This window comes from Perissodus microlepis, chromosome 9, assembly GCF_051167445.1.
Source record: "Perissodus microlepis isolate ML-2025 ecotype Zambia chromosome 9, ASM5116744v1, whole genome shotgun sequence".
In the NCBI taxonomy this organism is placed as follows: domain Eukaryota; kingdom Metazoa; phylum Chordata; class Actinopteri; order Cichliformes; family Cichlidae; genus Perissodus; species Perissodus microlepis.
In genome coordinates this window covers 23,835,468-23,861,075 of record NC_140469.1, presented here as the reverse complement: position 1 = coordinate 23,861,075, position 25,608 = coordinate 23,835,468, and the positions used below count along the sequence as shown (strand labels likewise).

The window sequence follows — 25,608 nt, the reverse complement described above, 5'->3', positions numbered from 1 at the left end:
TGCAAAAAATAAATAAAAAACAAAAAACAAAAAACACGGTTTTAGTAACGCAGTGTTCCTACGGGAAAGTAACGGTAATCTAATTACCGTTTTTGCAATAGTAATCCCTTACTTTGCTCGTTACTTGCAAAAAGTAATCGGATTACAGTAACGCGTTACTTCGTGACACTGATGACTCTGGCTTCAAGCTCAACATACCTCGGTAGACCATTTATTTTGCCTGAGGTGATCACAAACACACTGTTGCAAATTCAGCCTTCAGAAATCAGCGATCTGTGAATGGTTGGTCCCATTAACCACATCTGAAACCTGTTTAAAGCAATTTTTGTTCACTTTCAGTTTGCATGAATCTTCTCAAATGAATAACTTGAAATGATTCACGTAAACATCACACTTTTTCAAAAGCCGTAAGGAGTTTGCATCTGTTGTCCTGACGCTTTGCGCAGCTGCTCATTTCCCCAGATATCTGATTTGAAGAGGCACTGAGAATCTTAGAGGGTTGATATTATAATCTGGATAGGACCCATTTTTGCTTTCTAAGCATGCATACGAAAAGTAAACACCTGTTTGCAAAACAACTGCAAATAAAAAGGTAGGAAGTTTTACTACTGTCTCATGTCACCACTATTTATGGGTTCATGTCCAGCTCAGAGTCTCTAAAGGACCTTAAAAAAAACCTTGTAACTCAAACAAGAATCGAGAACAGAAGAAGTAATGGACGAGCAATTAGGCAGCAAACCAGGTAAGACTTTACTCTCTGCTGGATTGTGTAATATCTGTGCTGTACGTGTGGGCAGGTCTCTCTAGATCTGCTAGTGTGTGAGCGTTTTAGTGGGTGGGTGCGTGCTGTCTTTGAGTGCGTGTGCGCGTGCGTGCGTGTGTTTGTCTGGCCAGAGTGTGTTTGCTGAGTCAAAGGAAAGCAGATCAAGACAGAGCAGTTCAGCTGCAGCCCCTGGCTCCCAAAACAATGAATGTATCCAGCTTCTAACCCCTTAACAAACAGCCAGCTGGAAAGCACACACACATACACACACCTCTGAGGAATGAGCATTGATTTCCCCTTGCTTCAAGTCACCGCTTTATAATACACTCATCTATCATAACCACACTAACAAAGATGAGGAAACGAAGCAGGATGGGAAGCGATCAGAGGAAGAGAAGGATGGGGAGAAAAAAGGGCAAACAGGAAAAAAAAAAAAAAAAAAAAAAAAAAAAACACAAGCCAGCTGCTAAATTGCATGCAAACTATTTCCCACACACAAATTCCTTCTCTCATCAGCAACCAGCAAAACAGCATTTGTCGCTCTCTACACCCTCCTCCTTAGCCGCTAAATCTAAATGAAGCTTTCAGTCCCAGAATACCATACATCGGGTCAGATGAAAAAAGAAGTGAAAGCTTGAAACCCATCATCATTGGGAAAAAAAAGAAAAAGACAGTTTTATCACAAAATGTAAATATATCCTGGCTTTGTGGCTTTAAAATGAACAACGAGCAATTAGTTTTGAAGATAAGAAATCATTCTTTTCACTACTATCTCATTTTCGAAGGAAACTCCACAAATTGATTCCACTATCTGGACCTCCAAACACTTCAAGTCGATGAGCGATATCTCGGCTCACAGCCTCCACTGACAAGCATGAAAGCACTCGATAAGAAGACATCAAACTGCTCAGATGTGATTTGTGTTGCGTGTTTAGCTCAGGTAACCTGAGGTACACATACAGTGGCTTGCAAAAATATTCGGCCCCCTTGAACTTTTCCACATACAAATAAATAACTGTGGGGTGTGCGTAATTATTCAGCCCCCTGAGTCAATACTATATAGCTGCCAGTCTTTTAGGGTATGTTTCTACTAGCTTTGCACATCTAGAGACTGAAATCCTTGCCCATTCTTCTTTGTAAAACAGCTCCAGCTCAGTCAGATTAGATGGGCAGCGTTTGTGAACAGCAGTTTTCAGATCTTGCCACAGATTCTCGATTGGATTTAGATCTGGACTTTGACTGGGCCATTCTAACACATGGATACGTTTTGTTTTAAACCATTCCATTGTTGCCCTGGCTTTATGTTTAGGGTCGTTGTCCTACTGGAAGGTGAACCTCCGCCCCAGTCTCAAGTCTTTTGCAGACTCCAAGAGGTTTTCTTCCAAGATTGCCCTGTATTTGGCTCCATCCATCTTCCCATCAACTCTGACCAGCTTCCCTGTCCCTGCTGAAGCGAAGCACCCCCAGAGCGTGATGATGCCACCACCATATTTGACAGTGGGGATGGTGTGTTCAGAGTGATGTGCAGTGTTAGTTTTCCGCCACACATAGCGTTTTGCATTTTGGCCAAAAAGTTCCATTTTGGTCTCATCTGACCAGAGCAGCACCTTCCACATGTTTGCTGTGTCCCCCACATGGCTTGTGGCAAACTGCAAACTGGACTTCTTATGGTTTTCTCTTAACAACGCTTTCTTCTTACCACTCTTCCATAAAGGCCAACTTTGTGCAGTGCTCGACTAATAGACTGACTATGGACAGATTCCCCCACCTGAGCTGTAGATCTCTGCAGCTCGTCCAGAGTCACCATGGGCCTCTTGGCTGCATTTCTGATCAGCGCTCTCCTTGTTCGACGGCCTTATCTTGGTAGGTTTACAGTTGTGCCATATTCCTTCCATTAATGAATGATCGCTTGAACAGTGCTTCGTGGGATGTTCAAGGCTTGGGAAATCTTTTTGTAGCCTAAGCCTGCTTTAAATTTCTCAATAACTTTATCCCTGACCTGTCTGGTGTGTTCTTTGGACTTCATGGTGTTGTTGCTCCCAATATTCTCTTCACATCACAGAGCAGCTGTATTTGTACTGACATTAGATTACACACAGGTGCACTCTATTTAGTCATTAGCACTCATCAGGCAATGTCTATGGGCAACTGACTGCACTCAGACCAAAGGGGGCTGAATAATTACGCACACCCCACTTTTCAGTTATTTATTTGTAAAAAATGTTTGGAATCATGTATGATTTTCGTTCCACTTCTCACGTGTACACCACTTTGTGTTGGTCTTTCACGTGGAATTCCAATAAAATTGATTCATGTTTGTGGCTGTAATGTGACAAAATGTGGGAAAGTTCAAGTGGGCCGAATACTTTTGCAAGCCACTGTAAGTAGGACTTAATACGAAATCCTTCGGTTAAGGTGGTAACACCTTTTTAATTGGCAAAGTGGTGGAAAGAAAATTATATGAAGTACTTCCATTTAAAGGTATTCACTCACTATAAGTGTTTTTTTTAGCAGACTGACACCAATGACTAATGTAGCTCAGCCTAAAATCTGTAAGCTTCAAATTTCTGGTAGAGATGGACCGATCCGATATTAGTATCGGTATCGGTCCGATACTGACCTAAATTACTGGATCGGATATCGGAGAAAAATAAAAAATGTAATCCGATCCATTAAATATCACGAAAGCACCTCACAAAACTTGCAACACGCCGTAACTCGCCTCAGAACGTTAGCACGTCGGAGCAGTATGCATCGTGATAGAGCGGCTGTGGCATGCAGGACCTGTCGGTGGTCTGGATAGCATTTGGAGCTTCACTAGCAACCCGGCATTTCATCTCCGACAAAGTTATCCCCGAGAGAAGTAAAGCAAGTGTGTAAGGCCATCTCTGAATGTTTGTAAAGCATTCCTGCATTAAGCTTAACAAATGATATATGGAGCGACTGCCTCTTCTTGCTGCTACTTCAATCATGAAACTGCTTAATGATCAGCTGATCGGCTTTTCTGTCGCGAGTCCGTCTCTCTTGTTTGTTTTTGGCCCACTTTGCACCATAAAGAGGAAACCAGTGGATAAACAACAGCAGCACGTTTAAGCTTGATAAGCTGTTGTTAGAATTTATTTAATATTAGTTTCTACACCAGGATCTTTTTCTACATAGCTGACGCTGGTAACTGTGCAGGGGCGGATCTAGCAAAGTTTAGCCAGGGGGGCCGATAGGGCATTAACAGGGAAAAGGGGAGCACAAAGACATACTTTTCTTTCTTATTCTCATTTAAGATGTCTAGCTTTTAATAAATAATTATCTGACACCCAAAGTTTTAATTTGATGTAAAATGAATAGAAGTCCATTACTGTATATAGTAACTATTAAGTCTAATATATATACCCTAGTAAGCTATAGTACTTTTTCCTTTGGGAAGGTACCATCTGTGCAGTCTGCAATTTTGTTAAAGAAAGATGTTGAATCTATTTAATATTTCTTGAAAAATAATTGATTTCTGTGCATTTTTTTTCACACTGCATCAAATTAAGGTTGATTACGTCGATTAAGCATCATGAGGTGGAGTGTGAGGGGTGGTTCCCTATTTTTTATTTATTTATTTTTGTTTTTGCTGGGAGTTGGAACCCTATTTGTTAGGTTGCTTAATATTTACGCTAAGTACTCTTTAAAATACCAGAATAGGGAGGATGGAGTAGGTTTAAGTTTATTAGATTGATCAGTATTGCTGAACTATGAAATATTTTTTTTTGCATACAGGTATAACAGAATAGCTTTAGTGTAGTTGTTGTTTTAAACTTGAGTATGAACTTATACAAAATACAGCAAGATATTTAAAAAAACAGTTTTGTTGATTAAAAAACACTATATCAGATTCATATCGGTATCGGCAGATATCCAAATTTATGATATCGGTATCGGACATAAAAAAGTGGTATCGTGCCATCTCTAATTTCTGGGGGATTTTTTTTAAGTTGGCAATATGAATTACTTATTGAATTGTTTTCTTTATTTCTGTATTTCTTCATTTCCCTGTTTCTATGGTTTAAATATTGGTGAGTGAAACCAAAGTCAGTCTAAGTCTTGTCCTCCATACAGTAATCACACACCTATCCAAGCCATGCAATGCTATGTTGCTAGGGAATACCAATACTTCCCTAGTGACCAGAGGTTGCTAGGGTGTGAGCAGCGAGTCTCTAGACTTGTGCCACTGAGGTCTAAAATGCTTGGAGTGACTAATATGACCACAATACAAGTGTGAGTGCATTATATAACAGGACTATCACCAGTGGATGATGCCCTGCTGGTAATGTCCATCTTTTACATACAGTCTTTAGTCAATGTCAGTGATGATGATGATTTTTGGTTAGATTTTTTTTCAGACCTTACGTGTTCTAACATTACATTTTGTCTTTATTCATGTTAAATGTTCACCTTCACTGTAGACAAATGTATTATTCTGTGTAATCTTAGGTATCAAACATCAAGTGTACAATTCACAGTGTTCATTTTAAGAGTGACAGCACCGTTTTGTCAAAATATGTTTATAATGCACGTCTAAATACATGTTCTTCCTTCATATATACATATATACATATATATATATATATATATATATATACATACATATATACATATATATATATATATATATATATATATATATATATATATATCCATTCATCCACCAGTGTGTGAATGGGTGGATGACTGGATATGTAAAGTGCTTTGGGGTCCTTAGGGACTAGTAAAGCGCTATATAAATACAAGCCATTTACCATTTACCATATATATATATATATGTATATATATATATACATATATATATATACATATATAAAATAGTATAGTATATTACACTATACACTCTATATCAGTAACTACAGTATTAAAATTGAGACCTTACCTACATTCCTGTCAAAACAGAGTTCTTCCTTCCCACTGTTGCCAAGTTCTGGCTCACAAAGGGTGTCTTTTCTTTACAATATCAAGCTCCTTTGAGCAACTCCATTTGTGAGTCTTTTATTAAAATGAATAATAAATGAAATAGAATACAGTACTTGTTGTGTCATAGTCGTCCACTCCTCTGGGCTCTCCTGCAAATTTCTTTCGCTTCACTTCACTCTCTCTCCCCTCCCTCCCTCTCTCTGTCTGTCTTGTGTGTGGGTGGTAACCGCGCTCTACCTCTTCAGAGGCGGGGTTGTCTTGGTCTCCGCCCTTCGGCTTGGTGCACCTGCAACAATCATCTCACCTGCGTCCTCATCTGATTATTAGTCGGTTCCCTTCAGTCATTCTTTTAGAGCATAAATGAGTCACGGTAGATACTCACCTCTGTTCAGTAAGTCTTTTCATCTGTTATGTGTGTGCACCTCTTACCTTCCTCTCTTCTGTCCAGGAGCCTGCCCTGTTTTCCTCGAGGAGGAATCGCAAATGGGAGGACAAAGAAGTCTGTTTCGGTATTGAGCCTAAGGACGGAGTGGAGTCTATCGGAGCGTTTACTTGAAAACTGTTCATAGAGACTGTAAATAAATCAACAAACTTCATTCCGAGTCTGCGTTTGTGTCCTGCCTACTCTCAGAGGATGATAAGTTGGCTATTAAAGCAACCATTGCAACACTGATTCGGAGCTTGAGTTAGTTCCTTTACTTCCAGTAAAGGGAACCCTTTTTAAAAACATGCACTATATTACCAGGCGGTGCACTTTTACATTGTGGCTGTGCTATTTTTACTCAAGTAAGACATCTAAGCCCTGCCTCCACCACTTATGTTTTAATGAGTGTTAATAGCAGCTGATTCTTAATAGATGTGAAGCTGATTAAAACAATGTTGGCTCTCACAGGCAAAGTGTTACTATTGCTGAGAGAGGCAGCGAGAGGCAAAACAGAAGGGGAGCGATGCACTGCGTGGCAAAAGTTCACTGATAATCAGCATCGCTTATCACTGGCAGTGAGGGAGAGCGTGAATGCCCCGAATACTGATGAGTCAAATTGTAAGTGGCATCAACGAGCACACACGCCCACGCAGTACGAGAGAAAGTGAAGCAGATCTGCACAGTTAATATACACAGCATAATGACTGCTGTATAGAATTCATTCTGCAACAGTCAAATATACCCCCACAAACATGTCAGCTGAAGGGAAGAAGAGGGTAAACAATTTAGTTTGGTCAATACCTGCTAGACTTAATATGTACATGAGCAGTAGGCTACTAAATGAACTACAGTTATATTTATGGTAACAAAGATGTTTTTCATCGTTGTGATGGCTGCACTTACAGCCACACAGTGGTAATACCCACCATGTTAGTGTAGAGGCTTATAAGTAACATTGCATTCACATTTGTCTTTCTTTAAATATAGGAATTAATTTACAGGACAATAAATAACTGGTTTTGGTTTAGAGTTAATTCACATATCCACATAACACTGCATTCTAAAATAAGTGCGCACATTTTAGTTTACACTGTTATGTATGATTAATCTTTTGTTTTCTGAGTTACCTTAGTTGCAGCTGTTCCAGTCCCTTGATTAAGGAGCTAAGAGGTGGAAAAGGGGCGGAGCAAGCTTTAAAGGAAGACTGCAAATTGGTTCATGCCATAACTCGGGACTATGGGGGGGAATTGGAGTTCATTATGTTTGGTTTAGTTAGGTTTTGTGTGTTTTACCCATTCTCGTGTTTTTTGTGGGCTGATCAGCCACTATTTAAGTTTCCCCTTTGTCTCATTAAGTTAGGTCAGTTTGTTTGAGTTATCAGTAGTGTTGTCAACTTTGAGTAGAGTTTTGTTATTTTGACCTCTTTTATGGGCCCAAGATTTTGATTCTTTTTGCATGATTTAACCAATTATGTTTTTTGGGTTAAATATATAATCATTTTTTTGGACTTTAACCTGTGCCTAAGTTTCCTTCACTGCTCGGTCCATCACAATCGTGTCCAGTGAAAGTGAAATAAATGTACATAAGGCAACGTTGTGGATAAAGCATGCTTTACCCTCCTTCTGGACACTAAGGTGGAACATGAACATGGTGTTGTATTTCCTAACGTTTTAAACTAGAGATGGAGACAAAAACTTTCAGATCCAGAAGCTATCTAGATTTTTATATACAGTCTTTGGCTGAGCTGTAATAGTATGGGTGAACCAGAGTGGAGGAGATCAATTGACAAATAAAATGATGGAAAAGTATTTGCAAATAAAATTATGTCAAACTCGCTGCAGTTCTGCATGCACAAAGGAGTGGTATGGGAGGATTTGAAAGCCAAAGCAGAAAGAAGAAAGTCAGGACTCAATGAGGGAATCAATAAAGAACTGGATGAGAACAACCCTGCTGATTTTCTAATCATTGGGAATTGTATAATTACTCAATTCAAATATCTTTTTTAATGCTTTATTTGCAATGATAATGTGATATGTTTAATTTTAATACAGTAGGTGTAGCCCAATATGCTTCTGGCACTTTTAAAAAACAGGGGAGCCAGTGCATTCAGCAGGCAAGTTTTTTTAATTACGCCTCCGGGTAAAAAAAACAAGTGTTTATGAGATAATGACTCTCGACCTATGACCTCAGTAAGCACTTTGCTTATGTTTATGGTCTCAATCTTTACTTTGAAGCCTCTGCAGAGGACCACATAGAGTAAAGTGGATAATTAAACACAGAATAATTTAGGGAGCCGCTACTTCCTGATTGAAACATCAAGTCAAAGCAGAAGTGCCACAAACTGCACTTCCTCCATCAACCTGGTCAGGTTGGCTCCAAAAGGGAGTTGATCCCCACAGCCTCAGACTAGTTTTCACTGATTATCTGACTAATATTATAGCTCGAAAGACCATCTACAAAGGTTAAGCTTCAGTCTAGTTGCCTTAAATTTTGGTATTTCTAGTATCTTACTGGTTTGTTCCTTCGGGTCTAATTAGCAGATGTGTTTGTCTTTATTCATTTCACCCACACAGTTTACAGATGCAGCTTGGTAACCAAGCTAGCTGATAACTTCACATGGTCTTATCCAAGCATGGCTCCAAAAAAATAACATAGACCCAAAATAATAAGATCAAAGCTTCAAAATGCGAAGTCCATAATCCGTGGGTGACGTCACCAGAGATGGGCAGTAACGCGTTACAAGTAACGCGTTACAAAAACGCGTTTCTGTAATCCAATTACTTTTTTGAGTAATGAGTAAAGTAAGGGATTACTATTGCAAAAAAGGTAATTAGATTACTGTTACTTTCCCATAAGCACGCTGCGTTACTGCGTTACTAAAACCGTGATTTTTTTGCGAGAGTGTCTCATGACAATGACATAAGCGAGTGCGACGTTTGTGGCAACACCTGTGTGCAGATCAAAAATGGATAATATATCGAGTGCGGAGAGAGTATGACCGTGCAGTGATTAAAGCGTGGAAGTACTGACCTTACTTTGAGTTTGATTCCATAAAAAGTGACAAAAACATTAGCGTCCTCTGCTCACTGCGTACGAAGAAAACTTCTTTTTACAGCAAAAAAAACCCTAAACGTCAGAGCAAGCACCGAGTATGCTACCACGGAATGGGAAATTCACAGACAAACTGCCGTATCCTTCCACTGACCGCTGCGGCACACCTGCACCAGGGCAAACCTCCACCTGCCCCACTCCTGCTATACAGGTGAAAATAGGGCAACGGGACTGCTGAGTCTTTGATTTTGTTTATTTTCTGCTGTGTTTTACGTGCATCTATTTGAAAGAGTGAGTGTAAACACAAAAAATGATTTTATTTTATGTGCTGGAATGTGCAGAAAGTAGGTTTAAATGTTAAACAAATTTCATCCAGTCAGAGAATGTTGCATATGGTTATGAAGCAATGGCGTAAGACGTTTTTTGAAAGAGCTCCGAACCAGCCTATATTTTTTTTATTCATATCCATCTGTTTTTTGACACCTTTCTGTTGATTCCTGATGTTTGTATATACTTTATAACAATGACGAAACCTTTTTCACGGGCTTTTGAAGCCCGTGAAAAAGGTGAGTCAGCGAGTGTGGCTAACGAGCACGCGCTGGCTGAGGAGCCAAGTGCAAATAGCCCCGTGACTTCCCAAGTAGCTAACCTGACGTCAGCCAACATTATGAGTGCAATTTCTAGATTGGAGACTTCGGTTGATAGCAAATTAACTGCTATTTCAACCACGATGAACGCTATGGAGGCCACTCTTTCCACTGTAACTGGGAGGATACATGATATTGAGGAAGCTGTAAACAGGCATGACAAGAGGATTGCCGTTTTAGAGGCGCTCTGTGAGTCGCTCCAGAAAGGATACGATTTATGTCACAAAAAATTGGATGACCTCGAGTTGCAGTCAAGACGACAGAATATCAGGATCCTTGGGGTTGCGGAGGGGACGGAGAAAGGAAACCCACTGGACTTAGCAGATTTAGCCAACTTACAGAGAAGAAACTGGCGCTTCGATCCAACTCTGCTTAAAGATGAGACCTTTCATAAGAAATTGGAGAAGCACATTTTGGATTATGTTAATGATAATGATAAAGGTGATGTTAATGATGCAATTCTCTGGGAGAGTATGAAGGCAGTAATTCGAGGCCACATTATTTCGTTCTCTGCAGCTAAACGTAAATCCCAGGAAATGGCTTTGAAGGATCTGGAGTCAAATATACAGCAGCTAGAACAAACTTATCAATCCTCTCCCACAATAGAATTACTGGGCAAAATTACTAAATTGAAGTGTGAGTATAATTCTCTCCTTAGCAAACAAGTTTGCCTTCAAATCACTAAGTGTAAGCAAACATTGTTTGAATTGGGTGATAAGCCTCATAGGTTACTTGCAAGATTACTTAGAAAAACACAAGCATCACAAACTATACTATCAATCAATAACAAACATGGGCGGACCACTAGAAACCCTCAACAAATAGATGATTGTTTTGAAGATTTTTATTGTAATTAGATGATGAGGCAGTTGCAGATTTGGAGGCAGACTTCACATTAGATGAGTTTAAGACAGCTATTCAACAGATGTCAAATAATAAGGCCCCTGGGCCAGATGGTTTCGGAGCAGAGTTTTATAAAGCTTACACCTCATTGCTACCCATAACTTGTTTTTCAAAATATTAATAAAAGTGATGTGTCTCCAAACAGCCATCTCTTTCCTGACAATTCCCTTTGTGCATATTCTCTTACATATGATAAGTCAACATTGAAACACCTGCGGCTTTTAGTCAGGTGCGGCTAATGTATGTACAAAACAGGATTTTCCCCTGATTTTAGCTTGTGCGGCTAATATTCAGGTGCGCTTTGTAGTCCGGGAAATACGGTAAGTAACTAATTATTTTTGAAAATAAGTAATCAGTAAAGTAACAGGATTACTTTTTTGGGAAGTAATCAGTATTTAGTTACTGAATACTTTTTTCAAGTAACTTGACCAACACTGGACGTCACAGTACATGCGATTGATAAGTTGCTACAACAAGGTGGTGGTGCCCAGGACAGAGTTCACAAAGCAGCAGGTGAAATCATGGTGGCTGCGTCTATCTTTTAAGTACAGTCTATGCTGTTATAGACTTTTTTTCTCCTAACCACACCTCAACCTTAATATTTAGGTTTCATTATTGTTGGTCTGCTGCTATTATTCACTTAACAAATTTTCTGCTGATGTGTCGGGTGGCTCTATATGTGTATTTATTTATTTTTTATTTAAAGTCTAATTTTGGCATTTTTCGAATTAGCTGAATTACACCACAGTAATTAGGCGCTCCACTTGGAAGTGCAGAAGTACCATTAAGTGCCCGTGTGGTGAATCACTGATCTACAGTATATTTAGTAAAAATCCTGAAATGTACTCGGCCAACTTTTTTTTTTTTTTAAATTGAGTCACAAGCTAGGTGCAAGTCTCTGTGTAGGTTTGTTGTATAACGGTTTCTTTCTGAACAGTCATGCACTCCCATCCCTGTATGTACTGCATACATGTCCATGTGTGAGAAGGAGCAAGATCATGTGTGTGCTTGGTTTAACTGGTACAAAACGTGTGATTCATAGCTGACTCACACACTTGACTCCCACAGAGGCACACTTTTCACAACAACAGGCGAGCCAAACTCCCACAAACACCCTCTTTCTCTCTGTCATACGCACACGCGAGTAATAAAGCTAGATTTTGCACTGACTTCTGGGATGTTCAAGAGTCCTATAAAAGAGCTGGCCCTCCCAGTCGGGTTATGTGTCATCTGTTCCAAGGGCTCTAAAGCTTCGGTAACAATAAAAGCCAGACGAATGCTCGCTCTGTTCCTGGGATTTGTAAATTCAGGATGTTAAGAAGAAAAAAAAGAAAAAGAGAAACAGCAGTTAAAAGTGAGTTTATTATCGGAAGGTTGCCCATTTGAATCCCAGTGTCATCTGGGAAGATTTTGCAATGGGGAAATAAACTAAAGAAATTCTTCCTGTAAATACAGTTTTGCTTGTTGTTGAACGCTGTTTGAATATTACATCTACTCCAAGTCCTCCCCATCACATCCGTCAGTAATTAGGCAAGATAAAAATAACTCCCCCATCCAAGAAAAAAGAAGAAAAAAAACAAAACTCATGCATGAAAAGTCAGTGGAAGAATCCACGTGAAGCAAGGAGAATGGAACTTTGCTCTAAGCAATGCAAAGGCAAAGAAATTAGTCTATCTTTAGAAATGTAATAATCAATAAACAGAACACCAATCTGTGTCAAGCTGCATGGCAGTACACCCAGAAGCCTCTGACTTTCAGTTTCCATTTTATTAATAAAAAAGTTTCAACCAGAAAACTCAAATATTTTAATATAGTTTGGGCACAAATGAACCAACAGCAAATTCAAAACAAGAGATTTGCCAAGAGAATGGATGGATGTATTTGGCATACAAAGAAGGACAGTTGTATCTTACTTTTACTGCTGGCATCACAGACAGGTTGGAGGTCCATTTAGCAAATATAATAATAAAGAGGAAGCCAAGAGGTCCAAAAACAGTTCAAAACTCACAGATCAGTCAAAACTTTGGCTGGATTGCTGGAAAAACTGACTGATGGGCTGAGAAAATAGGAAAGGTAACAAACATAAGCATGGCTGTATGTTAGGTGAGTAATTAGTGGATGGGGGGCACAGTTTGACAGAAGACTGGTAGGAAGAAAAATGGAGGAAGTAGAACAAGGTGAACAATTTCAAAATTAAACAGGATTTTTTTTTACATTTATGAAGCCACTTCACAAGTTCGTCAATTTTGCCATCAAATGTGCTTTAATAAGCTTTCTCTCTGCAAGTTTCAAATCATCTTGGCTTCATTAACAGCTCACTCCCACGTGGCCACAATAACATTATCTCTGCTCATTCTATCCATGCTAGTTCACATTAGACATACTGTTCACACTAGATATACTAACTAGTACATCTTTACAATGATAAAAAGTAGACAGAGCTCCCACCACACAGCTAAAACTGTCATAAATCCCTTTTTTGTTTTAGCACTTTACCATCAGGCTGAAAGCAGTGCTAATCTATTTTGAGCTCACAAGCTAATTCAGCAGAATATATATCCTACATAAAAACTCATTTTTTGTTTTTAATGAGTAACCAAGATATTAGGACTTTACAGTGATGCCTACCTTAAGTCCCTTGGAATTCACCCTCAGCAAGTTATTCAGCATTAACAGAGGGGTTTTACAAGGTGATATCCGTGCACTATTCATTATGATACTCAACTACATCTTGAAGCAAAGCAACCAAACACATGGCATCTACAGACACCTGTGGACCTGAAAGTTGTACTGCCAGATCTAGATTGCTGACCTTTTCTTCTTTACGTAGCAGAAAGTCTCAGAAATCGAGAAACTATCCCAGCACCTACAGGATTGAAGGTCAACAGGCTAAAGATCAAAATCATATACATCAACCATATACCACGTGGCTATGTCAGCTGGGCTTGTAGGCAGAAGTAAGGTGTTTTAAATTTCAATTTTTTTATTGAATCAAGCTAATTTTTTTTTGGGGGGGGGGCAGATGTGAATCAATAGATCTCACCAATCAGCGTTACGCCATCAGCTAGACGCTGCTACAAGTCAATCGGCTCTCTGAAATCATTTCCTTGCCTCCTCCGATCTGGTCCCAACTCTGCTGACAAGACTTCAAATTGCTGCACTGACATTCAGAAATATGTACGAATGCATTAGTGATACAGCTTCAACTCTTAGATCCAACCATGAAATATCCCTGCTGTTGCCATGTCTTCAGTATTGGATAAACCCAGAATTTCAGCTTCTTCTTATTTAGAAACATCAGGACCAGCTCATCGTCATTTGTTGTCAACTCAATTTTATTTCGCAGTCCATTTTATGAGGATTTTCCACACAAATGTAACACTTTCGGTGTCTACATACGTTAAAATACAAATCACTATGTGAACATTTCTGAATTTTGTGTTGCTTTTTTGTATCACGATTGGTCTGTGATGGCCTTTAGAAGGCATATTCCTTCATTGCCCAAAGTTTTATGAAGACTCCTCCTTCATAAAAAGAAAAAGTAAATCTTTGATTTTAGGCAGCGGTAGACAGAAGAGAGTGACTCATTTATAGCTGGAAACCACTGCTTTCACCAGCTGCTGTGTACCTACTATAGCTATTAAAGCCACCATTACTCCACTGGTTCTCCCTGGCTGCCTTTTTTGTCTCCAGCAAATCCTTTTTAAAAGACAACTTGCAAAAGTCTTTTTAAATATGAAACCTGTTTCTATTTTTTCATTATTTGTTTTTATTTATTTATTTTTATCCATAATGGAAAGGCTGAAACTATATAACACAGGGCAGTGAAGTCTCCGTTAATGGTCCATGTAGAGCACTATTACAAGCCTCTGTCTCCATCTGCCAGTTATTAGATTTAAAACTATTGTAATGCAATTGTACCAAAGTGTTTGCATAAATTAGTAGCTATTTAAAAAAGGGGGCTTTTTAAATGTCACATTTTGATTTTATTTTTCTAATTTGTTATGTTAATATTGTGCTTGATTGAGTTAAGAAATCATTTAGCAAAACATTAATTGATGCAGTGAATGTCACTGAGCATTACCGCTGCTTCAGTACATGCCCTGAACCAGAGCTGATTCGTGCCGTTGCAAATTTCAGAAGCTTGCTTGAACTTTTCAGCCTCTGAGAGAACAAAACAGTTGAAATGATTTCCCCAAGAGCCGCATATTCACTCTGGATTTATTTTTTCTGATGTAAGCTCAGTACTCGTGAGCCTCACCTTAAGCCGAGACATATCAAGCCCACAGACCTAAAATCCACTGATCCTAAAGGCTGTGACTATCACTCTGGCAGCTTTCTCTCATGCCAAGTGGTGTCATCAGATGTGCTCGCATGCTGTCACGCCAATTTCACTGCTGATTTCCAAGTCTAGCGACCAAATTCATGCAAGGGAAATGAGGTGAAATTCTCCCCATCTCAGTGTGTGACCAGATGATAACATAACACGACGTGGGCAAAGATTCCCAGCATTCCCATCAATGTGGCGAAAGTGCTCACGTTACTATTGAAGTGCACCACTCCCATATTGTTTTAGTATCTGTCGTGCCAATGCTGCACTGTTGCCAAGTCAACAATACCCAGACCTTTTGGCCCCTTTGGCATATGTGATCTGTACATGTTACTGTACACACACACACATACACACACATAGAAAAACACAGAAGCACGCTATCATGTTTCCCTCTGTCGCCACAGACACACCCAAGAGACCCGGCATGAACTGAATACCACACTAAGGCATGCCGTGTGTGTGTGTGTTGCTGCAAATGTCCGAGGACTCGGGTGGAGCCTTCTGTTCAGAACGGGTGTGCTCGTCTGTCAGCTGTTGTGCACAGACGGTCTGAGACGAACAAGTTACCATCCTCCCACACGCTCACACACACACACACTCAGATGCACATATAAAAACATGCCATATGCACATGACCAACCAATAACCCATCCAACAACGTGCCTCCAAGAACTGACACAGTGCATCATGTAAATACATTTTTGCTGCCATTTCAATAAGCATTTTATTGCCGCATGAGTCAATGGTCTCCCTGACCTGCTTTTCGTGCATCAAACAGAGATGATGAATAACAATTATTACTAATATTAGTTATCATTAGTCATTTCTCAAAGTGCATTTGGAAGGTGGGCTGTGTTTTGTGATCTGAGTTTGAGAAAACAGGGAGCGATGATGCATCTTGGCATTAAAGCAGGGGGAAAAAGGCTTGAAGAGGCTGGAAACGGTCAATAGGTCAAATTTAAAGGTCATTCAGTAGGTACTTAAGGATTCTCGTGTTTGAGTTTTTTATAATGGCCTGTTTGGAAGATTGATGTTGGCATTTTTGATGCTAATCTAAGGTCAGGACTTCAAATTTTGAAAAGACCTTCACTGCTAGAACAGCTTAACATGTAGAACAATATGTACAAAAAATATGTAAGACAGAAAAGGAAGTGAGTCCCTAAAACTAACTTGTTTCATCATCTCAAACAGAAGCATTTTTTTATTATACTTCTATATAGGATTGTATCTTTATGGAAATATAGTACGTTCCCTATATAGAGCTTTCGTAGCAATCAACAGGGAATATTTGCCAAAAGTTTCTGTCATCCAATTAAGTGCATTAAATATTAAATTGCTTCATTCCACAACCATGATGTCATCTGACAAAACAACTATGACTGCAGGTTAAAAATTGTGCCTATATTTACATATAAAATTATCACTTATATAGAAAGTTACAAGTAACAGATGGTATTTCTTACTTCTTCTTACTATGTGTGGAAATAAACCACAAGAGCCATGTTGCACATGTGCAAAAAACATCATTCACCTGAGCTGCTGCTTGTTACTCTGCTGCTCGTGCACTCTGCCTAAGCTGAAGCAGAGTTCACAAATCTTCTTCTCCTTTAAAAGTACTGATAGTTTTTTTTACTACTTTCGTTTTAACATTTATAATTTTTCCTAATCAAAAATGTAAATTAGCATGTGAACAGCAGCCTATCAAGACTGAGTCAGACACATTGATGATACCCTTACAATCCTCATAATCCTTATAAACCTAACACTAGGCCTTGGCGTAGCCCCCACTTTCTGAAACAAGTCTTTCCACATCCATTTAAAGCTACTTCCTTCTGATTTGCTGCCCCTTGTCAGTGGAAGGTTCAAACAGTCTGGGCTGTTGAACATAAATGAAATTGTGACCAGGTTTAATATGAGCATCCACCATTGTGACAGAATATATATGAGAGAGAGAAAAAGGAAAAGCACAATAGTTCCAATTTAATTACAGTTACAGCTGGTTTGAGGTACAGTGGTCTCAAGGGTGAGAAGGGTTAAGGCAATTCTTCTTCTCGACCATCAGCGAGTCATTTGTGTTCTGCTCTAGACCTCATTTCTGCTCTGTAAGGTGCGGGGTTAGTGAACCATCACCATTGCAGTCCACTGTAACTGCTGTGAAACCATGCTGAACATGTCGGAGGCGCAAACTGCAGACGTTTTACAAGCTCCTTTATTGCCTCGCTCTAAAACAGAGATTTTGGGTGGAGTGAGAGTTTAATGATAAAACCCTCACTTTTGTTTTAGAGCCCCATAAATCACCTCAAAGCTCGGCTGTGAGCCGTGTTTAGCGTTAAAACATTGACAGCTACCATATGATAGAAGAGTTGATTAACACCAAAGTTAAGAATTATAACCCACTTTAATTTCTCAATGACTTAACAAATTGGATGGACCAATTTAAAAAGTCCTGTATGACCTTCATATATTTTTTTGTATTTTAGCCAAAGTGATCAGTTTCTACAAGGCACTTGTCCCTATTGCACCAAAGTTGGCCATTAATTCAAATTAAATTAGTTATACACAAAGTGATTAATGGACTGGTCTTTAGCGTGGTCTCCTCCTGGCATGTGGTTTTGGGGAGGCTGGGTCAATATTATTCATGCATTCAGAACCTAAACGAGTTATTTCATGAGAATTAAGTGAAAAGTTGAACAAATTATTATTGGTGCAGACAACCTGAGCCTAAATGGACAGTCACTTTAGAAACACCAAAGCTGTAACTTGTTTACCCTTCATGTTTAGAAGCGATTAAATGATCATACATCAAAACAGAATTTGGAATACGTCACAATGTCTGCAACGAGCTGCAGCCAAAATAAGCCGTCACACTGTGTGGGATCTGGGAAATGCACAGTAGCCATTTCTTTTTGTGTGCAAGAGAGTTTTACAATGCTCACACAGGCCCCTGGGTACAGACCTAATCAGCCCGGCTACTGAATTATGCATGATGATAATCTCTAGTCTGATCACTCCAAGGTATCACCAGCACTCTTATAAACAAAACGTAATTACATTTTTGGATAAACACTCAGGCTTAAAGATTTGCGCTTGTGTTTAACTTGTGTCTTTTTTTCTTAAAGATGCTGTTCTGTTGCTCTGTATTCACCGATCCCATTTTAATAGCTCTAAAGTCGACAGGAATTACATCTTTAAAGTTACAACCAGTCTGCAAGAAACAGTGACGTATGTGATTAGTGTGCATATGGTGCATTGCAAAAGCTCTGCGTGGGTCATAATAAGCAGCCAAAAGTGCAGATTTGTTTAACCTAAGGTGCAACGCTTCTTGATTCAACAAAAAGAAACAAAACTTATTTATTAAGGAGCTACTGTCAAAATAAGAGCCTGTGAAATGTTTGCATTAGCATTATAGCTATGTTCAATAGTGAGATAGACAGCATTTTACCGCTTGTTCACACCAAACAAAGTGAAGCCAAAATATCCTAAAAGCACGCACTGTTCCTTTGTGATTTTTGGTACATCATCTGCAACCAGAGTCAGCAGTAACCCTGCGGGTGGTGACGTGATATCGAGCTCGCACCTCCTGCCTGGGCCAAAATGTGAGCACACACAGAGATGCACAAAACAATGACACAGAGGGACGTGATGCTGCTGAAATGCTGCAAAGTTGGTTAAAAATATGTCTCTGAGACAAGAGCTAGAGCTAGAACTATCTAGTGTGCCAAACACAGATCTACTGTATATGCATATTTGCTACCTGATATGTGCCCATATGCAAACTTTCCTCCACAGAACACAGTGGCAACAAAATCCTTTGCGTAACTTAGATAACCAAACGGAGATAGCGCTATTTCTAAGTGTCCACATTAGTAGGAAGACTCCATATCACATCTGAGTAAATAGTGACACTGAGTCAAGCAGTGACTTCAGAATAAGCTGCAAATGAGTTAGTGAAATAGATTGTTTGTTACATAGGAACATTTTGGGAATTGTCCCCGGAAAATCTTTAGGAATCTCATTTTTTTTTTAAATACAGGTGATTGGTTGAACAAGATGACTGCCACAAGTTACATCCACTGGATAACTTCAACCAGTCCTATGAGCCATAGGATGCGGAGAGCACAGACTGTATATAAGAGATGGATAAATATACCAGTTCTGAAAAGTGAGATATTTGCCAAAGAGCCTTGGCTCATCTGTTATTAGCATGAGAACTGAAAAGCCTGATGGCTGTAGGTGCAAATGATTTCCTGTATCTCTTTATTTTACAGCGAAGAGAGAGGAATCTTCCAGTACTGATGTCTTTTGTTCCAGTGGTTGATGTTACAGTGGCTTAAGCTGTATTTTATATTATCCACACAGCAAATTCAAAAGTGTTAAATGTTTTGGTGTTAGTAGTCTTCTTGCAAAAGTAGAGTTAATTTTACTCTAAGTAGAGTCACATTCTTTTAATGTAACTCTGAGGTGTAAAATGATAGTAGTTAAAACCGAGTGTTAAAAATGAGTGTTTCTATGTCAAATCTGGAGGTGTTGCAATGGAAACATTAACTCTTGATCTCTTAACTCTGAACTCCTACAGGGGCTATGACACCAATAGAGTAAATTCACAGACTCCACCCGCAGCACCATAGGCTCCAATCGAAGCTGAAGTGAAGACGTTTCAGAACATTTTGCTCTACATATTTGAGGTGTTTGCCATGCTTGGTAAGTCATTTTTTCAAAGATTGTTTCAATTATTATTATTATTAGCTTTTACTTCTGTGGCTCTTTGGAGTTGAGACAAAGCTGTGTGAAAGGCATTAGCCATGTTGCTTGGTGATAGCATAATATTCTGTTTTAGCTAGCTGAAAGGTATTGTTTGCGGGCAAATACCACAGCCTTGAAAAAAAGCTTGCATGTGAATTTTCAGTCAAACTTTTGGTCAAATACACCTAAAACAATGTCTAGAATGTGAAATGTTGGTATAATGGTGCTACTTGAAGCCTGAAAATGATCTCCCATGAAAAAAAAAAAACGAGCAAACAGCAGTAGCAGATGTCCTGACTGGGTTCTACGTTAGCATTTAGATCCCTCCAGAGTTTTGTGCACACGGTTTAGGTAAACATGAAAAAGGTTGAGGTTTTACATTTAGTTCAGTATTACCTGTTACCTGTGTCCTTGTCTTTTGGGAAAATACTTTACACAAGTAATGGCTCAAAAAGGATTCCTTTTTTTTTTTTTTACTGTGCTGCAATTGATTACTGGATTATTTGTGCCATTAATTAGTGTCAACTAATTTTTATTCAGTCTCCACATAGGATATGCTTGTGAAGATGGAATATGGGGGAGAGCAGAAGTGCGTTGAAGTTCCACAAAGTGATGAATGAAGGACATGCATATTGTATTGAAGAAATAAGTGATGAGAATGCTGTTATTTGCATTTACCAGCTCACCTATGCCAGACCTTTTGATAAACAAAATTCTAATGAAAGTGAGAACATGTACACTGTTACATCTTTCAGAAAATGTTTTGAAATTGTGGTGCACAGTTCAGAATAAATGTTTTTCAAAAACCATTGCATCTTTTTAGTAAATGTTTATTTCCAAAAGAAATTTCTAGAAGTTCAGAACAGGAAAATTCCCGCTTTTTAGAATTAATTAGAAGATAACTGTTACGTAGTTAAACTAAAATACTCTTTGAGAGTTAATATATAAACTCTTAACACCAAGTGTTAAATTATCAACTCCAGACAGATTTGGTGTTTAACACTAAATCAGAGTTAACGTACCAACTCTCCAAAAAGAGTTAAATTAACACTCTCTGGTGTGGACCCATATAGACACTTTAATAGTGTTGAAATCAAATCCGACAGTGTTAATTTGGACATGCTGGATTTGCTGTGCATGAACCAAAGCAGAAACACCCCTCAGTTCCTCAGAAAACACTTTCTGATAAATTCGTAATCTCAAAAGCTAGTTTGGTATTCATTTTGGAAATTGTTAACCCCATTAGATGCAAAAAGGAGGATATAGTAATATAGTAGGGTATGTTTTAGGGTGGGACAAGTTAACAAGTTGCTACCACTGGAGCGGTTTGCTGGTGTTTCTCAGACAGATTCACCCATCACTCTTCAAACACCCAGATGGCAAAGCTTGAAGCTTCAGAGTGGGGCCTCCCTTATCACAGGGTGATGGCACCAGAGCTACATCCATCCTCTATATACAGTCTGTTTGCAAAACACTCTGTGACTTAATTCTTGGGAAGTGTTTACAAAAGGCAGATTGGTTGAGCCATCTGCCTGTCGCCTTCTATTATGGGCTAACTAACCTCTGAATCATTCAGATCAATGAACCACAGGAAAGCGACACCTAGCGAGCAGTCAGTATATTCTTGCCATGTTTCACAGTTTGGCATCAACCTCTTATCTATCCCTGTCTACCCTCACACCTTACACATGCCTGCAGCTGTGACCTTCACGGCTAGTAGATTCTCACAAGATGTTGATTAGTTGAACTAACAGGTGTGCCGTTTGAAACTAAGCAGGATGAATTCTGATGTAATCCCGATTTCGCCTGAAGCAGCCTCAGGAGGTAAGCAGTCGATCTGCCCCCTTTCCCCCTTTCAAAAGTTTCTACACCCGCCCCTGCTCTGAGCAAGGAAGTTTGTTCCTCCTGCTGTCACTCTCTCACACATTACATCATTGCCCACTGATCATCAGGTGCCTGGCTGATGCATCGGCACACACACACACACACACCTCCCACACAACAAATCAACTTGTCAGCCTCTTATCTCCCCTGCCTGAATGTCCAGTCGTGATCAGAGACCGTGATCCGTGTGCGAACGCGTTCCAGCTGTGTAATTTAAAAATGAATCGTGTGCATAATACGTGCGCGTGTGTCTGTATCGTTGTATTTATGTGTGTGTGTGCGTGTCTGTGCGTGTGTTTCTACTGCCCACCTTTCATCCAGTCCACCACCTGGCTCGTGCTCCATTTGCTCACTGGCTCCATCACCAGCGCCATCGAGGAAACTTTGCGCTTACTCTCCGTTGCGCGCAAGCAGTGGCGTTACCCCCAGAACAAGGCTCTGTGAGGCGGGTACACCTCCCGCCCTCCTCCACTCCCCTCCCTCTCTAATTTCCCCCGCAGCCAGGTGACTACTTTTTTTTTTTTTCTACTTTGTCCCTCTCTGGTCCTGGTCCCGCTGCCTCAGTATCAGCCCTGTGTCGTCTCCCGTTAACGCAGTGGAGCCCTTAGTGCGGGACAGCCCGGGTGTGTGCGCAGCGGAATCCGGCACATTCCCCTGCTCGAGCCGGTCTGACTTGTGTCGCCTCTCTCTGTTTCTCTTCTCTCCCTTCTTCCCAGTGCGCTAGTCCGCTCCTGCGCTCCGGTGTGTGTGTGTGTGGTACTGTAAAGAGAGCGAGAGAGAGGAGTGTGTGTAGGTGTGTGCGCAGCCGCTCCGTTACCGACAGCAGCAGTGTAGGATAGATAAGTCACACCGGACTTAAAGCCGGCAGCATCTCTCTCTCTCTCTTTTCCAGATATGATTAATCCGTGCACGCGCTCTGTGGGTGGCTCCGCGCGCACGTCAGTGTATTTCCCACCGGAGCGATAGAGTCATGCAGATATGATTGAGGGAGGAGATATTCTCAGAAGATATTTAATAAGAACGTGTCTTCGATAGAGAGACATTGTGTTACATACAGAGAGAGGGAGAGTCAGCATGGGGTACCTACACACTTTCTGCTCCAGCTGCTGTGTGAGGAAACTTAATGAATCCTCAGCCAACCGCTCCACCTCCACTCCAAAGATCGTTTCTCTGCCCCCTCAAACCATTTATCTTTCTCTCTGCCTTGAAATCCTCCATGTAGATGTTGAGCACACACTTGTTTTACATTTACACCATATTTGCTTGACTGGAAGAGTACAAGACCTACATTTTTTTAAATAAGTAAATTTAGGTTGTATGTGGGTTAAACTGGAACATTTAAGTTAACATTATACAAATTGATTTATTGTCTTTATTTTGACTCTTGCAGCTGTTTCTTTGCAGTGTTCTTAAAACTTGTTCCTGGACAATTTCAGATAATCTTAAAGAGAGTGCAGGTGAGGCTGGAAACACTTCAAGCATGATCTTTTTCCAAGTTCTGAGACATTTCTGCTCCAGACAAATTACAGTAGTGGATTTGTTTAGGGACAACTCCACCAATGCAGAACCAGGAGCAACACAGCCTATATCCTTGCTAATGTGTAACTGTATTAGGTTTCTTAGTAAGTAAGTTTATTCATAAGTTTAAAAAACAATTAACAAATATATTGACATACAAAATATATGGGCAAAAGTTTATGTGCAATGTAAGACAAGGTTAAGACAAATCGAACATGAAAGCCTGCTCTGACACTCTAATCCAGTCCTGAATAAGCATAGATACCACCTCACATAGTATTGGGATCAGTTATTCCTAGTGGTTTCCATGACTGGTTTTATTCGTCCAAGTTCTCATGTAACCACATTTATGCCTTCATCAAACTGCAATGGGACTGGTGGTTTCATCAGAGGGCATTTCCAAGAGCACAGAACCTCAATGTGAACTCTTCTGTGTGTTTCCTTAAATAAAGAGGAAAGTCAAGCACACAACCTGGAAATACAAGTAAGTGAAAACCATCTTCAAATAAAACCATATAAAACTGTAAAACATGAATAGATCTATAAAACCAAAACTTTTCTGGTAGAAAAGCACAGTTGGTTCTGTTACTGGCATCTATGTAGAAGCCAGTGTACTCCTAGTACTGGTCCCAACCCTTAATTCCATCAGAAAGGCCATCAGGCATAAAATTTCGGTCAAGCATGTGGCTCATAAAGAGATGTTGGTGTGATGGAAGAGGATGCTAGGGATAGGTTGAAATGGGGTGAGATGGAGATAGATGATCCTCTTTGGCGACCCCTACAGGAGAGAGAAGAAGAATTAAAATGCAAGAAGTGCTTAAAACTGAAAAAGGAGAATTTTCCAGAAAGAGTTTACATATAAGTAGGTAAAATCTGTCATGAGGTATTCTTTTGTTTCTACCTTTAGGGTGAGCTGATTACTTTATAGCATTTCTTTAGTTTATCTTTTAGTTTAGTTAAGTTTTTTTTGTTTTTGTTTTTTTTTTTACCTTAATACAGATCAGCTGACTGTGACAAGCTTGTGCAGTAAAAATTCAATGTCCTACTCCGGATTTTGCTGGAAACTGGAGGAATTCATTCTTTGGTGTTGTTGCTGGAGTCACAAATGAAATTATTAAATCTAATTATTAATTTAGTAATTACATTGTATTAGTGTCAGATATCTACCTACATAACTTTCCAACCTTTTACAAGTGCTGTGCACGCTCATTCCAGCTATAAAGAAGTGCTGGATGATCTGATTCACTGCTGCCTCACCTCCTACTGTAGGCTGACGTTTGCACATTCACTGAAGACACCCAGTGAAATGAGAGTCAAGATTTCGTAACGCAACAGAGACATCTGCTGGTGAAAAGTGTAACTGATGTGGATTAAAAGCGATTTACTGGCTGATTTACTGGAAGCCCGACAAATGAAAGGGAAAAATTGCAGAAGTTGGTGGAAAAATGAGACAAATTAATGTCACCATAAGGAAATTTCCCTTTTTTCAGTTCCCCCTCTTAGTTCTGTCTCATTTGTATTGTTCACACTCCCATGTGTTTACCTAGAAAAATGAAATAGTCAAACTACTGAAAACTGAAAGCATGAGATTGAAATTCATGTAACAACATTATTGGATTAAAATTCTAATTACTTTAATTAATTAAAATACTTAATTAATTACATTAACTACTTACTACTTTTAATTACTTACTTGATGATGCCCTTCAGTATCCATCTTTAAACCATCTGGGGAAAACAACTACCTTAGCTTGGGTAGTATTCACCTATACATTTATATACACTTATACACATGACAGAGTCAAGTCACAACATGTAGGTTTAAGTTTGAGTAGTGACATATTTCTATCATTTGGACCCAGTAAGTGCCAGTGCCTCCTATTAATTTGAGAAGATCTGACCTGAGTAAGTTTAGTATCTTAGTCTTGTGAAACAGCCTCTAAATATCTGGAATGAAGTTCATTAAAAGAGTTTTATCTTCAAAGCAGTATTGTTCATAGTTTATCTTTTGAAGCTTTACTGTGAGTTTCTGTTCTGTTGTAAGGTGATAGCAGAATATCATTCAGCTAAGGATCTACAGATTCACACAATGAGGATGAGGAAGTGAAAAGGGAATATATGCTCATGAAAAAATTCCCCACACTAAAGCACTAATGTCCTTCAGTTTAGTTTTGAAAAACTCATGGCTTATCATATTTTATACACACAATACACCCTCATATTAATACACATGTAATATGTGACCTATAATAAAACACAGTATATTGTTATACTATTATATAACCATTTTGAAGCAGCCAAACTGTTGTATGTCAATTCACTTCACTTCATTTTTATTTATACAGTGCCAGATCACAACAACAATGATTCAAGGCACTCCCATTCAAGATCATCT

General features: G+C 39.4%; 1 protein-coding gene across 4 annotated transcripts in view; it reads right to left on the bottom strand.

Moving 5' to 3' along the window:
- The window catches only part of cnksr2a (connector enhancer of kinase suppressor of Ras 2a), a 118,006-nt gene extending 95,413 nt beyond the window's left edge, over positions 1–22,593 (bottom strand). For all 4 annotated transcript variants that reach the window (XM_084939753.1, XM_084939754.1, XM_084939752.1 and 1 more), the window contains exon 1: positions 22,006–22,593. In XM_084939753.1, the coding sequence (XP_084795879.1) occupies positions 22,006–22,069 (64 nt within the window). In that variant the 5' untranslated portion in view covers positions 22,070–22,593. The remainder of the gene's footprint in view (positions 1–22,005) is intronic.
- Positions 22,594–25,608: the final 3,015 nt, after the last annotated feature.